The sequence below is a fragment of the Meleagris gallopavo genome, chromosome 6 (assembly GCF_000146605.3).
Source record: "Meleagris gallopavo isolate NT-WF06-2002-E0010 breed Aviagen turkey brand Nicholas breeding stock chromosome 6, Turkey_5.1, whole genome shotgun sequence".
NCBI classification, from domain to species: Eukaryota; Metazoa; Chordata; class Aves; order Galliformes; family Phasianidae; genus Meleagris; species Meleagris gallopavo.
The window spans coordinates 2041690-2055679 of NC_015016.2; the positions used below are offsets into that span (position 1 = coordinate 2041690).

Consider the following 13990-nt stretch of genomic DNA (forward strand, 5'->3'; position numbering starts at 1 on the left):
GCCCAAGGAGGCTGTGGATGCGCCATCCTTGCAGGCATTCAAGGCCAGGCTGGGCAGCCAGGTCTGCTGGTTGGTGACCCTGCACACAGCAGGGGGTTGAAACTAGATGATCATTGTGGTCCTTTTCAACCCAGGCCATTCTCTATGATTCTATAATCATGAGTGAAGGTTTCAGTAATTCTGTGGGATTTGTGGTCACCCTGGATGACATGCCATCCCACCTTGATTTGTGCTGGACAGCAAGACCTTCACCCAGCTGAAGCAATGGTATGACCTCAAACAAGTTGTATTTCACATCACATCCATCCTGGTATCTGCATAGACTGGAACCATACCACAGTGAGCATCTCTTTGCCACGAACAACGGGGCACTCCATTGTTTTTGTGGCTTTGGTCATTCCCATTCTAGTAGGGCCAACAATTATTTCCGGAATAAATTTATGCCCCTGAGCCTCCGCATCACCCATTAGGCTCTCATTTGTCCAGCAGGGAATTTGATATATGTCCTCAGAGGGCACATCCGACGGGCGCAGATGCTTGACAAAGCCACCCGCCCCGGCTCGTCCGAGCCCCATTGCACGCCAGCAAATGCCCTGATGTACAAAAAGGAGACGGAGTGGCTTCCAAAGGTTGCACGAGTGTTAAACTCTAATAAACAAGCCCCATCGGTGAAAGCTGAAAGAACCTGAGCCCTCCCCAACAAAGCATTTAATCCAGTTTGGCGTAACCTTTGACATTATTAGGGATCGCAGTGACCCTAATCCAATCAGATTGATTAACTAAAGCGGAGACCCCATAAGCTGACCCCCCTCTGGCCTTTGCTATTTAGCCCTGACCAAACAGTGGGAGAGACGTGCCATATTTACACCACAATGGGTCCGCGCTGAGAACCTGTTTCATTACAGAGAGACTTAAACTCCCATTACTCCATCAATGTATCATTCTTCAATAGTTCATTAAAAGCTGCTCCTCCACAATAACTATTAACCATTTCTCAGCCCAGCTGGCAGGTTTAGAGCCCCAGCCAGTCTTTAGCAGAAGGAGGTGGGAGTGAGTGAAAGAAATAGACAGACAAGGGCTCCCTTTTTAAATTTAAACCAACCGAGGGACTTAAATAGTTTGAGGTAATTTACTTTTATTGAAAGGGGGAGGAGACGGAGGAAACTTTTATTTTGACTTAATTATGTGCTGAGGTCCTTTACAGAGACAAGGCTGCGAGAAGCTTTTATTGTGTTCCTTCTCTTGAGATTGGTTCATATTTCTGACAAGAGGAGTCTCAAAGAGAGCTTGCACTGTGCTCAGAGGGGAGAAAACGCACCACAACTTAACCATAAACAGTGTCTTCAGTCCCTAAATGTTAAAAACAGGTCAAGTGGCACCACTCCCAATAATCACTTAAGCCTGAGATGGAAAATGCCTACTGGGTTGCACGGTTCACATTCTGTTGTTGGCGAAGTCATGTCCTTCTATGACATCCTCCAAACTTTTATCCTGCATATTTTAAAGACAACTTAAGCATTTTTCCTTCATCCTTTGGAAACTGAAAGCTATGGAAACTGCCTTACAAACAGCCCAACCTCTCAAATAAGTTGCCGGACTCAGCTGTGGCTAGCATGGTTTCTCAGCATTGCATGGCTATATCCATAGTCTGCTTCACTACCTCACAATATACAGCTGGAAAAAAACATTATGAGACCTAAAGAAACAAATGAGAACAGATTTTTTTTTTTCCTCTAGAATTTGCTCTGCTAGAAAAGCTCAAGTGAATGTTATTGTTCTCTGCACAGTAGCTGAGATTTGAACTTTAGGGAGGCTAGAAACTGGAGCAGATTAACACAACTGAAGGGCAGCTGGGTAGGTTCAACAAGGAGATCAGACCTGCTTCTTTTCCTACAAGAGCATCCTGTTCTCTGCACTCCCATCAGCATAGGACACCTGAAAAACCCATTTCCTAGCAATTCAGAAGGAAGATCCAATGGTGGCACCTATCTGAAATTTTCTCCCCAGAACTGCACAGGACAGGCAAAACCAAGAGAGTGAATAGCTGGATGGCTTGTGGGGCTTCTGCTCCTGATATGGCTTGAGTTAAAAGGCCATGGGCCATACCTGTCAGGTGTTGCCTCCAAACAGAGGTCAGCCTGGATCCTCTGGACATCACTGTTCCCTTGTGATGTGCTCATGAATACCGTTGTGGTTTAATATATGATTCGTTCATCCTGGCTACGGATATGCTAAATAAAAATATATATATACACACACTACATATACAATATTTATATATTTATACGCGTACTATATTTATAGGAGCTAAAACAAATGGGATTTCTTCCCACAAACAGGCTCATGGGGAAAAAGAGTTTGGTTTCAGATCAGAATATGGCTCTTAAGGGGAGCAGTCTGGTGACAGTTTGGCACTGCTGAATCACAACTCAAGCCTAGCCCTGAATTAGCAATGAGATAGCAAAGCAGCAAGGGCAGCTCAGACAGCGAGCCAGCCTCAGAGAGATTGGGGCCTAGGAAGCATTTCCTGAAGGCATTAAAATGATCCTTTGCAATCAAAGAAGTCCAGATAGTCGTGTTAGGCAAACGGGAGTTGCTTTAGTGACCATCTTGGTGCTGGGGGTGGAAGACAGGGCCCCTATTAACAAAGATGGGGAGCTGAAGTCGGATCTAGAGTGACTTAAAATTCCAGCCACAAAACAGAGTTTTGCTTTCTTTCTTTCTCTCTGTTTCTCCTTCTCTCTTTCTGGGTAGGAGCTCAAATATGTTCCTACCCTGGGGGATCTGCCGCACAAGAATGTGACTGAGCTGTTTTTTTCTCCCCCCTCCTGCTGTAGGTGAAGCAAAACTGAAGGGTGGTTTGATTCTCCCTCAAGGAACAACATTCTTCAGTTATGAAATCGTCCCAGCCTTCTCTCCCTCGCTGCGCCCAGTTACTGAAAGCCTGCAGACTCGAGCACGGATGGACCCTTCGTGCTGATATAGCTGTGAGATAAGGCTTGTGGGATCAGAGCTCCTTCGTTCAGCAAGAAGGTGAAGATCACTTCTCTCCTGCTAGCATTCCTATGGGACAACATCAGGCATCTCACCCAAGCAAGATGTTCTGCATGTCCTTGAATTGGGCTTGTTCAGCTTGGAGAAGAGAAGGCTCTGGGGAGACCTCATTGTGCCCTTCCAGTATTGGAAGGAGCTTATAAGAAGGAGGGGAAGCAATTTTTCACATGGTCTAAATGATGATAGGGCAAGGGGAAATGGCTTTGAACTAAAAGAGGGGAGATTCAGGTCAGATATTAGGAAGAAATTCTTTGTTCAGAAGGTGGTGAGGCCCTGGCACTGCTGCCCAGAGGGGTGCTATGGATGCACCATCCCTGGATGTGCTCAAGGCCAGATTGGACGGGTGCTGGCAGCCTGAGCTGGTGTGGAGCAACCAGCCCATGGCAGGGGGTGAGAGCTTGATGATCTTTCAGATCCCTTCCAACCCAAGACATTCTATGATTCTATGACATCAAGACAAGACAAAGGTGTTAGTTTAATTGGCTCACTTACTCCCTGTGCCCAGTGCATGCTTTTGGGAAAGTCACCCTGGGCTTGTGCCTATGGGAAAATATTTTGCTCTGCTGACTTAATTTAAATGCTGTAGTCACCCAGGAGCGATGTACCTGGAATGGTTGCTTTAATTCTGAGCCAAACATTGTGATATGACACCTTGATATGGGCTTAAGCACACCACACTGCAGCTCCTGCAGGTGTAATTATTTGGGGCTGATCTCTGATAAACCTGAATGGTGACACTGGTGTTAGCATCGCATCCCAGCTCTAATGGGGTAGCAGTATCCACCCATCAGCTGAAACCACACGCTCCTTTGGCTGTGTGTGCAGTGCCTGTTAGGGCTGGTGGAAGCCCTGCAATACAGGTCGTAGTTCTGTAGGCTGCTGTAGTGCTCTCTGGTATGTTATTAAATGTAGGCCCAGGCTGGACTTTGAAGGTGTGCTACACGGGCAAAGAAGGATGAAACAATTCTTATGAGCTAAAATAGGTCCCTGCTCACTTATAGGTGAAAAGAACAGATGGTATCAAGAGCCAAGTACTCAAACATCGCTACATTCAAAAACTTGGGACAAAACACTGGTATAAACGGGAGCTAATAGAGATGTTTTGTCCCAAGTTTTTCAATGCCCCATGTCAGAATTTGTTTTAATTTGCCATATTCATAACACAGTGAAAGCAACACCATTGACTCAGGGTGAGTTCCTCAGGCTTTTGATCTTCATTTTATCCCACGAGGGCATCTACAACAATGATTGTTCAACCCCTAGGAACCATCTCCAACCATGACTGCATTCAGACACTGCCCTGCAGCCCATCACCCTACACCAGAGAGCCACAGATTTACTTGTCACCCCTATGAGAAGGTTTACATTTCTTCTTGTCTCTACCAAGTGCCTCTGCATCAGGTTTGAAAAGCTTGGATAGAGTCCTGTGCCCACAATTTTTTCCTTGCCTCTGCCATTTGCCTCCTTTTATGAAATTCAGTCCTGTCTCCGCCAGCCCATTTTACATGGAATTTTATCACACAGCAACAAGTTCACAGTGGGTTTATCAAAGCCTTTGATGCTATTCCACCGTGGTCCTTGCTTACACCAAACACAGGGCACAGGGCTCACCTTTGTCTAGCACGGGTCCGAAGATGGCCAAGCTGTCATTGACAGTTGTGCAGTTCCACCTCCTCCCTCGAAATTGGTGTTGACACTCTTGGATCCCAATCTTCACCCCTTCTGCTACGCTGGGCATGATCTCCACATAGTTCCGACAGAATCGTAGCTGCTTGGGGACCAGTCCTGGGATGCTCCCACAGAGGATGGGCTGAGTCCCCAGAGAGGAATACTGGTGACCAATTGCCAAGGACCTGGAAAAAAAACACAAGGAAAACAGATGCTGTCAGTCTGACATTCAGTTTTGTATTTGGTTTCCAGGAATGGGGAAAGAAAATCAACGTTTTCCATTCCTCTGTGCATCCTGCTCACCAGAAAGCATCCTTTCCACTGTCATTTCTCTCCAAAATACCATCATTATGTCTCTCCTGAAATTTCCTAGAGGACCAACAGGTGAGCAGCCCTACCTTTAATATATTCTTCCCCTTCCTTCATTCTCTCATCATTGTACCTCTTCCCAAAGATGCTCACCTCATGCAGTCAGTTCCATTTGCAAACAGAGGTTTGCAAACATTTCTTTCTTTGGAAGCCAAGCATGTTTGTACTAGTGCATGCAATTTTTATTGGAAATCTTTGCAGCTGAGGAAGCCCAGGGATCAGAGAGTCAAAAGCACTTCCAGAGCTACACAAGGTGACAACACTGACAGTAGAAGACTCCAAGACTTTGGAAGAGCACTGAATTGACAAATATCACCCGATTAATCTGTGTGCCCTTTATGTTTGAACCTTACTAGGTAACTTCTGAGACTGATCATAAAGATTTGAGCAGGTTAGACCTTGAGACCTTCAAAAAGCCTGACTGAGCTTAATGCTGGTCCAACATCAATGCTGTCCTCCTTTACAAAAAACTGGGCTCATGTTACTAGGAACATTAGTGCAAGGGTGCATGGAATTTTGGATCTAGAGACCCATTGGTAACCTCTCTGAAAGTACATTCTGGAAAAGATTTTTTGCCCTTTAGTATTTCCACACCTGCTTAGTTCAGGCATGTGCTTTGCAAGGCTTTATCAGTTTGAAGTGCTTAAAAAATTATGTATTAAAAGTCTGCCTCTGGATATTAGTTCAGCAGATTTTCACTTCGCTCTCACACCAGTTTTAATCTGGGAATTTTCAAAACCAGGGTTGCATTTTCATAAAACCCAGCTTCGCTGTGCTGTCACGAGGATATGCAAAACCTGCTTTGGCCATCAGTCTGTGAATTGCTCCAGTTAAAATGAACAGAGTAAAATAAAAAACCACAACATTTGGAGTGCAGATTCTGTGCTGAGCCAAATGGAAGTCTTCTGAAAGGAGTGTCCACGAACCATTATGTTGGTTGAAGCCTTAGAGACAAACAAGTCAGCTATGCACAGAGATCACCAGATACGTAGCTAATTAGATAAATTTTTAAAGTGTTTTTACTGGTGCTTCTAATAATAACCTTGATTACTAAAACTGAAGGGATTTTTAGAGTATAATTTCCTATTCTTCTAATTAAATCTCTTGATTGACTTTTCTGCTCAGAATTAATGACAAACAGAAACCTGCCTGGGCAGCGTGTATTTCTGTTTACATTCATTTTTTTTTTGCTATGTGGTTTTCATTTGGGAGCAGCCTGGTGTGTTTGAATTATCAGCAGGCACCCAGGGGATGTGTCTTCCCTTTCTTTTGCTCTAACACTGTCAAGTAAGTTAATTTTAGATGGACGAGGTGAAAGGTGTCTGTGAAAGCAAACATTTTTCAACTGATTTCCAAAACTTAGGGGCCTTTTTCCACCTCGGCTGCGGTTTGAGTTGAAGATTCATCTCACCTAACATTGAAGGACAATTGTTCCTATTCCAAGGAGGGAATATGAGGCAACTATGGACTGCCCTCCAGAAGTGCCTGCCTGTTCCCAATAAGAGGAAGGCAGATAGCTGACACTGACTAGGAGTTGTACTCATCTCATCTACCTTCTTATGTCTCCAGCTGATCTACACACCCCAAGCTGCCTCTGTAATCAGTCTGAGGAGAGAAACAGGCGTTTCTAGGGCACGATTCATCTGCCCCATTTTAGACATCTGCTTAGGATGAGGTGAATCATGGCTTCTCCTCCATTGAGTGTATTGGCTAGACTAGAGAGAATAAACCCTGGTGAGCAGTTGAGTGGGATGTGTCTGCACTGTAGAAGTCTCCAGATGAATCATGTCATTACATCTAACAACGGGTACGGCTAAGTTCCTTAAAATTCCCCACCCAGGGAAGGTGAGTGCTGTGCTGAAGTCTGTGCAAAGACCCAAGCTGTAGCAGGGAGGTGAGTTACTGCAGGAGCCCACAGGAGAAAGCCAAGAAAAGGACCTAGCTAACTTGTTTTTCCTATCTATGTGTCTTGATGTGGGTTTTCTTGAACTTTTGATTAATTCAGGGAAAAACTAGTGGCAGAAAAGCACCTGTGAATGGATCCCATGCCAGACCAAAGGGTGTTTTCACTTTGACTTCACAGCGTACTTTTAATTTAATTGTTAAGCTATAAACAAAGCGCTGGATCACACTTGATGGACTAGAGACACCTTTTGAAACACTACTTCAGGCTGCAGGGGGCTTGCTTAGGGTGTTACCCTTATGGCCTTGCTGGGCATACAGAGACTTAGGGTGCCACATCTCCAATTCCAAGTCTATTCAGAGCCCAAATGCATTGGAGATAGCAGCTATTCCCAGACGGCAACTTAGAATACTTAACCTCTGAAGTTAGATGGCCCTTATCTCTGTAAACAGTGAGGAGAAATAGGTGTTTTCACTGAAGCCTCCAGCCTGCAGAGAAGAGCACCAACATTTGCTCTGAGTCATACTTCAGAGAATAGTTGCTCCACTGACTATAGCTAGAGTCTAGGGTGGCTCCTTCCAGTACTTAAAGCTAACTTGGGTTAAAATATTTACAGAGCTTGTTCCCACATCAGCTAAAGTCACCAGCATACATCCCAAAGCTTTCCTAACAAAGTATCCACTGTGGTAGGATCGACCTGCTGTAGGCTTGGTATGCCATATTGTGAAGCCAGGACGAGGACTTTCTTCAGCCACTTGAACAGAACCTAGATGAAACTTTAGGACACCAATTAAACTTCAGTTTATCTGAACAGCCAAACTCTGTGTCTTTTGGAAGTTACTGCAGTAGTATACTGTGAAAACACAAATCATAGGAAGAGGAGTTTACAGGTTGATGCCCTCAACTATTCGTTTCCATTGTTGGGAAGATCATCTAAGATAAAAATTAAAACATGTAGAAATACTTTTAATTGCTTTTCACACTGCTCCCTTCTCAATGCAGCAGGGAAACAGTCACACCTTACTTTGATCTGTGTTACAGTCTGGAAAGTTTAATCTGCAAAAGACAATCTCATGCAAGAGTCTTGTTCTCAAGGCGTCATCAGGCACTGAGACAATGAATGTAAATTTGGAGTGTGCAGTCACTTGACTTTCAGTCAGAGCTACAGGGTGGAATCTCTACATTGGTCCATGCACAGTGCCTCTGCTGCTAAACACAGCTAGGTACAGTCCTTTTCCTTTCTTACTTACAGACTTTGGAGTGTGATAACATCAGTTAGGACACCCTCTTTTGTCTCTAATTTGCTACCAGAATCCAGATGTAAACACTTTATCCCACTCTCTAAGGTCAGTTCATCTTTAGGAGATTGATCACAAGATACGAACCTTATGAACCTTCTAACCCCACCCATCCCAAGCAAGCAAGCAAACAAAATCCACCAATACCAACACCTGAAAAACAACCAAAACCATTAGAAAAGACTTGGAAAGACGATAAAGATCGTAATCTCATTTCAGTGTTACTCAACTTTCTGGTAGCTCCCATTTTTCATTCTCCTGTTTCCAATGATCAAATCTGTTTCTTTGCATTTCCCATTCTCCTATGATCTGTTTCAAAGCCATCTTCTGCATGATGGTGATTTTGAAAAGATGGTGTCAAGAAATGGGCCAAGTAGTGAATACTGTGGTCTAACCAGTCATCATCTTCAACTTTTTTAAGCAACAGCTCTTTCTGGATGCATTGACACCAACACCTTCTTTTTCACTGGAGAACTCATGAAGCTCTCAAATTTTCAAAAATGCTGATTCCCCTTACAGGTACTGCTCAAGTTTGACCCAAAGGAAAGGGTCGAAGAGCCATTCTTTTTAAGCCAGTTAGCCTTTTCTTGCCATTAGCTCAGTAGGAGCCATGAAAACACTATTCTGTAAATCCACAGCCAAAGTTCTTGGCTTATCTTTAAGCCTTGCATGCCCTGAAGTGTTTAATTCAACCTCCAGTGAGAATTTTTTTGCCAGCACATCTAGAGAGCTCTTCATTTCCCTTATCTCAGTCTATCTGCTCCTTCAGCAGAGTGGTTGTAGATAAGTACCTGGCCACCTTCTTAATAAATTACATGTACTCTCCCTCTTGGAATGGACACCTCAGTCAGTTTATGAGGAAGAAATATGCAGGAAATTTATTCTCATAGGTTCTTCAGAATGAAAAAAAAAGAGAAGGCTTCAGTTCTGGATGACCTTGCTGTACAGCACCACTCTACCAACTTTTCAAGGTCACTACCTTCTCAGTGCTGGCTGTCAAAAGTCCTTGACGCATCAGGTGCAGCATGTAGAGGTGCGTACGCCTACTTGCCTCTTCCTGAATTCTGTTATTCTTGAACTCTGTAGAGGCTCTGTTTTGCTATTCATCTTGGAGAGGCCTTTTGCTGGCTCCAAGTGCTGCTGAGAGCGGATGTCCTTCTGGGATCCCTGACACAGGTAAAGTAACTGCTTTAATTGAATTTGTACAGCAAGAGTGTAACGCCTCTGCAGCAACCCAGCATAAGGAACAGAGAGCACTTAACTCTCCACTAAACATTGAAAACCGAGCACTAACAGTTACACTGGTTCTTTTGTTTTATACAGATGGACAGTGGCAGCAGAAGTTAAGTCAAAGGATGTTCATCTACTTATATAGGAGAGAATTTATGTTCACTTCCAGATGCACTAGGTCTTTTTCCACTCTGCTCCCTTTGCATGGGCTTCCCTAGCAGGAAGATGATGGAACTCCTCCAAATCCTCTCTCATGACCCATCCAGATTTCTAGAGGTTCACCTCACTCTCTTTTCCTTTTTCCCTCATTTTTTGTTAACTCCCTGCCATGCCACAGAGCAGTCTATCCAAAATGATGCACACTCACAATGCACTCAGCATCATGAAACTTAAAAGACTGAAATGAGGAAGGTGGCTGGAGAAGTCTCCATAGGTCCTGTTAGGACCTCCATAGGTCCTATAAGGAAAATCTAGCGTCGTGTCACATGTCCTGCTAATAGGAAAGAAGAGCTCACAGAAAAGCTGCTTGCAGGTGATGAACGGGCACAAGTCTTCATCCTGCAACACCCAATTTGGCCCCCAGTGGTGCCCTAACCATCATCCCCTACAGGCTGCTGAGGTCAAGAACATGATCTTCATGCACCTGAAGATGCTAAAAATATGTTTGGGGAGGACATAGCTACTAGGAGACTCTGAAGTTTCAAAGAAATTGAGGCTTCTCTGAAAGGTCAATGGCACCTGAGTGCTCAAGACACTCAAAGAATAGGACGTGTACGTTAACCTTGATTCAGTTCCCACAAAGACAGAGTGCCTTACAGGGCTGGCATGCATAAAGAAGAGCAATGGTGTCCATCCAATGCACATAGATGGAAGCTGGTAAGGTATCCAAAAGCATTTCAATCGGAGATGGGGACTAGGTGTAGGAGAGGTAGATAACCTATCATTTCTTCCTTTCCGCTTCTATGGCATACACCAGTTTCCAGGCTCAATGAAACACTTCTGCAGACTTGAATCGCCAGATCAGAGATCAGATGGGTAGGCAGACAGAAAAATTAATAGACCTGTGTTCATTTTCATAGAAAATCACTAGTTTTCCAAAGAAAAAGAATGAAGAAAGAAAGGGAAGGGAGCATACCCAAACCCATCATCTTAAATGGAAAAATAAATCATTCTGCTAACTACTTTCCCTTTGGATGCATTTGATTTCCTTCTAGACATGAAAACTGCTCCAGATCCAAGCAATTTAACATGTGAATTATAATGAAAATTTTAATTTGCTTGAGTTGAAGATATTTCAGTCTAAAATTTGAAAAATTGAGAACTACCTTAACATAGATGAATGGTCTATGAATGTCTATAACGGTGATTGCAGCAATGTATTCACCTTCTGGTCTCTGAGCATTTTCATATTTACAGATTATTCCTGAAAGGTCCACAGAAAGAATGAAGAAAACTAAGCCTGTTGTTAGCCAACGTTCACTGTGCTGAACTTCCAGATTTTTTTTCTGATCTGGAAAGAAAAAAGACTGAAAACTACTGGATTAACTGTTCTTTTCAATTCTGTTGTTACAATCCCTCTTCTTTCATCTGAAAGGAGAGGACTAGTGCTATATTTAATTATTTTTTTCTGTTCTAGCCCTGAAAGTATGTACATAATTGTATAGCTGGGTCAGATCCTGTAAATATACAGGCACGGAGGTAACTTTTCTCCCATGAATAATTCCCTCACCTTTACTCTGCATTAATAATAACGATGGTGATGATGATGCAGCATTGTATTTCTCTAGCAACTTTCATCAGAGGATCTCTGAGCGTGGGACTCATCTCACCCGACTTTGACCATTAAAAGTTGTTAGGCATCTCAGCCAAGTTAGCACTCTCTTCGAGTCCATGGAGCGGGATCAGCACCTCCAGAGGGCAATTGGGCCCATCCTAAGATAGGTGCCTCAGATAGGTGGGCTGAATCACGGAGATGCCCAGGAGGCAGCACTGGCTGGGGAAAAGCTTGGGCGATGAGCGTAAATTAGACGCCTTGTTTTTAGCTGAAGTGAGAGAGCTGGAATCTCACCCATTTTCGCTGAACCTCAGAAGTGCCTGAGGGCTGCTAGGAGGACACGGAGGAAGTCTTTGCCCGGTGATGGGTGGCAGCTCTCTCTAATGTGAACATGGCAGCTTTTTCCAAATCTAGATCCAACAGTTTGGGTCCAGATTTGAAAAACAGCAGACTTAACAGCAACTTCACGTGGATGCTAAAAAAACTGTGTATAAATATTTGAGTTGAGGTTTGGCCGGGACAGTAAATTCCCACAGGAACTAAGGCACACCACAACACTCAGCACCTTCAGCACACAACACTCTTGAGTGCAAGAGATGTTGCTTTGACTTTGTCTTCCCTTAGGATCTACGCAATAGAAGGGAACAGGAGAGAATACGAGTATTAACAACCTGGTTCCTTGCAAAAAGTCTTAGGAACTCTTTAATTACCCAAGGCAATTAACTCCTCTGGTGTACATGTCATCTGAAAAACAACCCATCCAGCAGAATAATGGCCCCTCAAACCATGTTTTCAAGCCTGGCTCCAGGACCCTGATATTGGTTCAACATCACGTTCTTCATTTGGGTTCTCTCCCTGGAGGTCTCCCCACTCAGATCTGCCTCCATGCATCTCCATTTACCTTGTAAGGTTTGCCAGGATCACAGCACGTGGTATTAGAGATGTATAAGCCTTAACATTTTAATCTGCCACCTACACTGCAGTTTATGAGCGCTGTAAATCTCGTGGTTACAATGAACTCATCTAATGATATTGCTGATGGATAAATTTACCCGGGATGAGGAACAACAGTTACTTGCAAATGAAAGAAGAGTAATTTAAAGTTTCATGTAAACACCTTTGCTGCCTCACTTCTGACTTCTCCCAGCCTAACCCCTACCAGGGTTTCATGACAAATGGAAATGTGTATGCATGTGTGTGTTTGCTTCTTTCTGCCCTGTGTAGCACGGGGAAATCTTGGGCACTGGGATCAAGTCTTACATTTAAAAAAAAAAACAACACAGATTTTCTGGGTCAGGTGTGATAAATTAGTGGAACAGAGGAAAGAGAGAAGGCAATATATTAGGCAAATACTAGATAAATGTCTACAGTATAAATAGGTATTTAGACTCCTACTATGAATTTCAATAATAATTAGGAGTGTGGCTAGTCTTATCCTTCCTAGTTCTCCCTCCAGCCCCCAGAGCATCCCAACCTGAACTTTTTAAAATGATCAGCAATATAAATTATATGTTGTGGTTTCAAACCTCTCATTAACGCTCATCCCCCTAACTGAGGTCTGTTCTGGGCTATGTCAGGGCTAAATACCTTGGAGGACTGGGCTCAGAGACCTCAGATGCTTGTGAAGATTGGAATTGGACTTCTAAATTGCTTAAGTGCTTAAGTGCTTGGGGGAATTTTATCCTGAAACTCCTTAGTGATGGAGCCCATTTTGTAATGGGAACCATGGACAGAAAGCTATGTTGTGCTGGTTTAAGTAGCCCTATAAGAACAACATGATTTTCTCTGTCCCATCCACTCATCTCACACACCAAGTTACCAACTTTTCCCACCCATTCCTCCAAGGATGCCTTTTGAAGATGCATTTGATCCTACAACACATGCACGTACCCTCGCCCTGTTATGCACACACACACGTCTGTGCGTTCCCTCTTTGGCTCTAACTGAGTCATCAGGCTCACCAAATGTGTGAACTCACGCTATAATGTTCTCCCAGAAAAATAACAAATTGATTTCATTTTTACAGGCTACAGCATGCTATATAATTGGAGACACTGCCTTGTCAACTCAGACCGGTCTGACCCGACCAGAGACATTGCTTACAGCTGTTTACGAAGCCATAAACTTTCTTCCTCTTTGTTTTTCCTTCCTTTTACACTCTCTCTCTTTTTTTTTTTTCCCTTCTCACTCAAATGAATCCCATGGACACTTTGTCTTCTGGTCCTTAAGGAAAATGTGGGAAGCATTGATTTAGACAAGCCCTACTGTCTGTCTTTCAAGTTACCTCTGTAATCAGTGGGATTTAAATCTATGTAGTTTGGCACATTCCCTGAGTACTCAGGGAGTTATATTCATCTGACCTTCCTTAGCACAGTTTTATGGGGGGCTGTTTTGCATACAATTTTGCAATGTGTAAAAACATTTTATCTTTAAAATACTCAAATACTCAAAGCTTAATGAAATGATTTTATTCTGTGGGAAGAGATCAAACACTTGAGTTTCCAAAAAGGTGTTTCCATTTTCAACCACTGAACTGAAAAGAAAAAAAAAGATAACAAGCCCCAAAGAGCTTTTTATCTAGTAGTACTATCCATCAAAATTCCATCTAGCTACTTCACAATAAGTTATGGTTGTGCCACTTTTCATATCACCCATCCATCATTAACTCAGCAGAGAGTCTAATCCTTCTTTGGT

At 43.4% G+C, this 13990-nt stretch overlaps 1 protein-coding gene across 1 annotated transcript in view; it reads right to left on the reverse strand.

The window, feature by feature from the left end:
* Positions 1-5189, reverse strand: part of WNT3A (Wnt family member 3A) — a 36999-nt gene extending 31810 nt beyond the window's left edge. The window contains exons 1-2 of the mRNA XM_019616734.2: positions 5185-5189; positions 4666-4907 (exon numbers count right to left, since the gene is read on the reverse strand). Coding sequence (XP_019472279.1) covers positions 4666-4907; positions 5185-5189 — 247 coding nt within the window. The remainder of the gene's footprint in view (positions 1-4665; positions 4908-5184) is intronic.
* Between the last annotated feature and the right edge of the window lie 8801 nt (positions 5190-13990).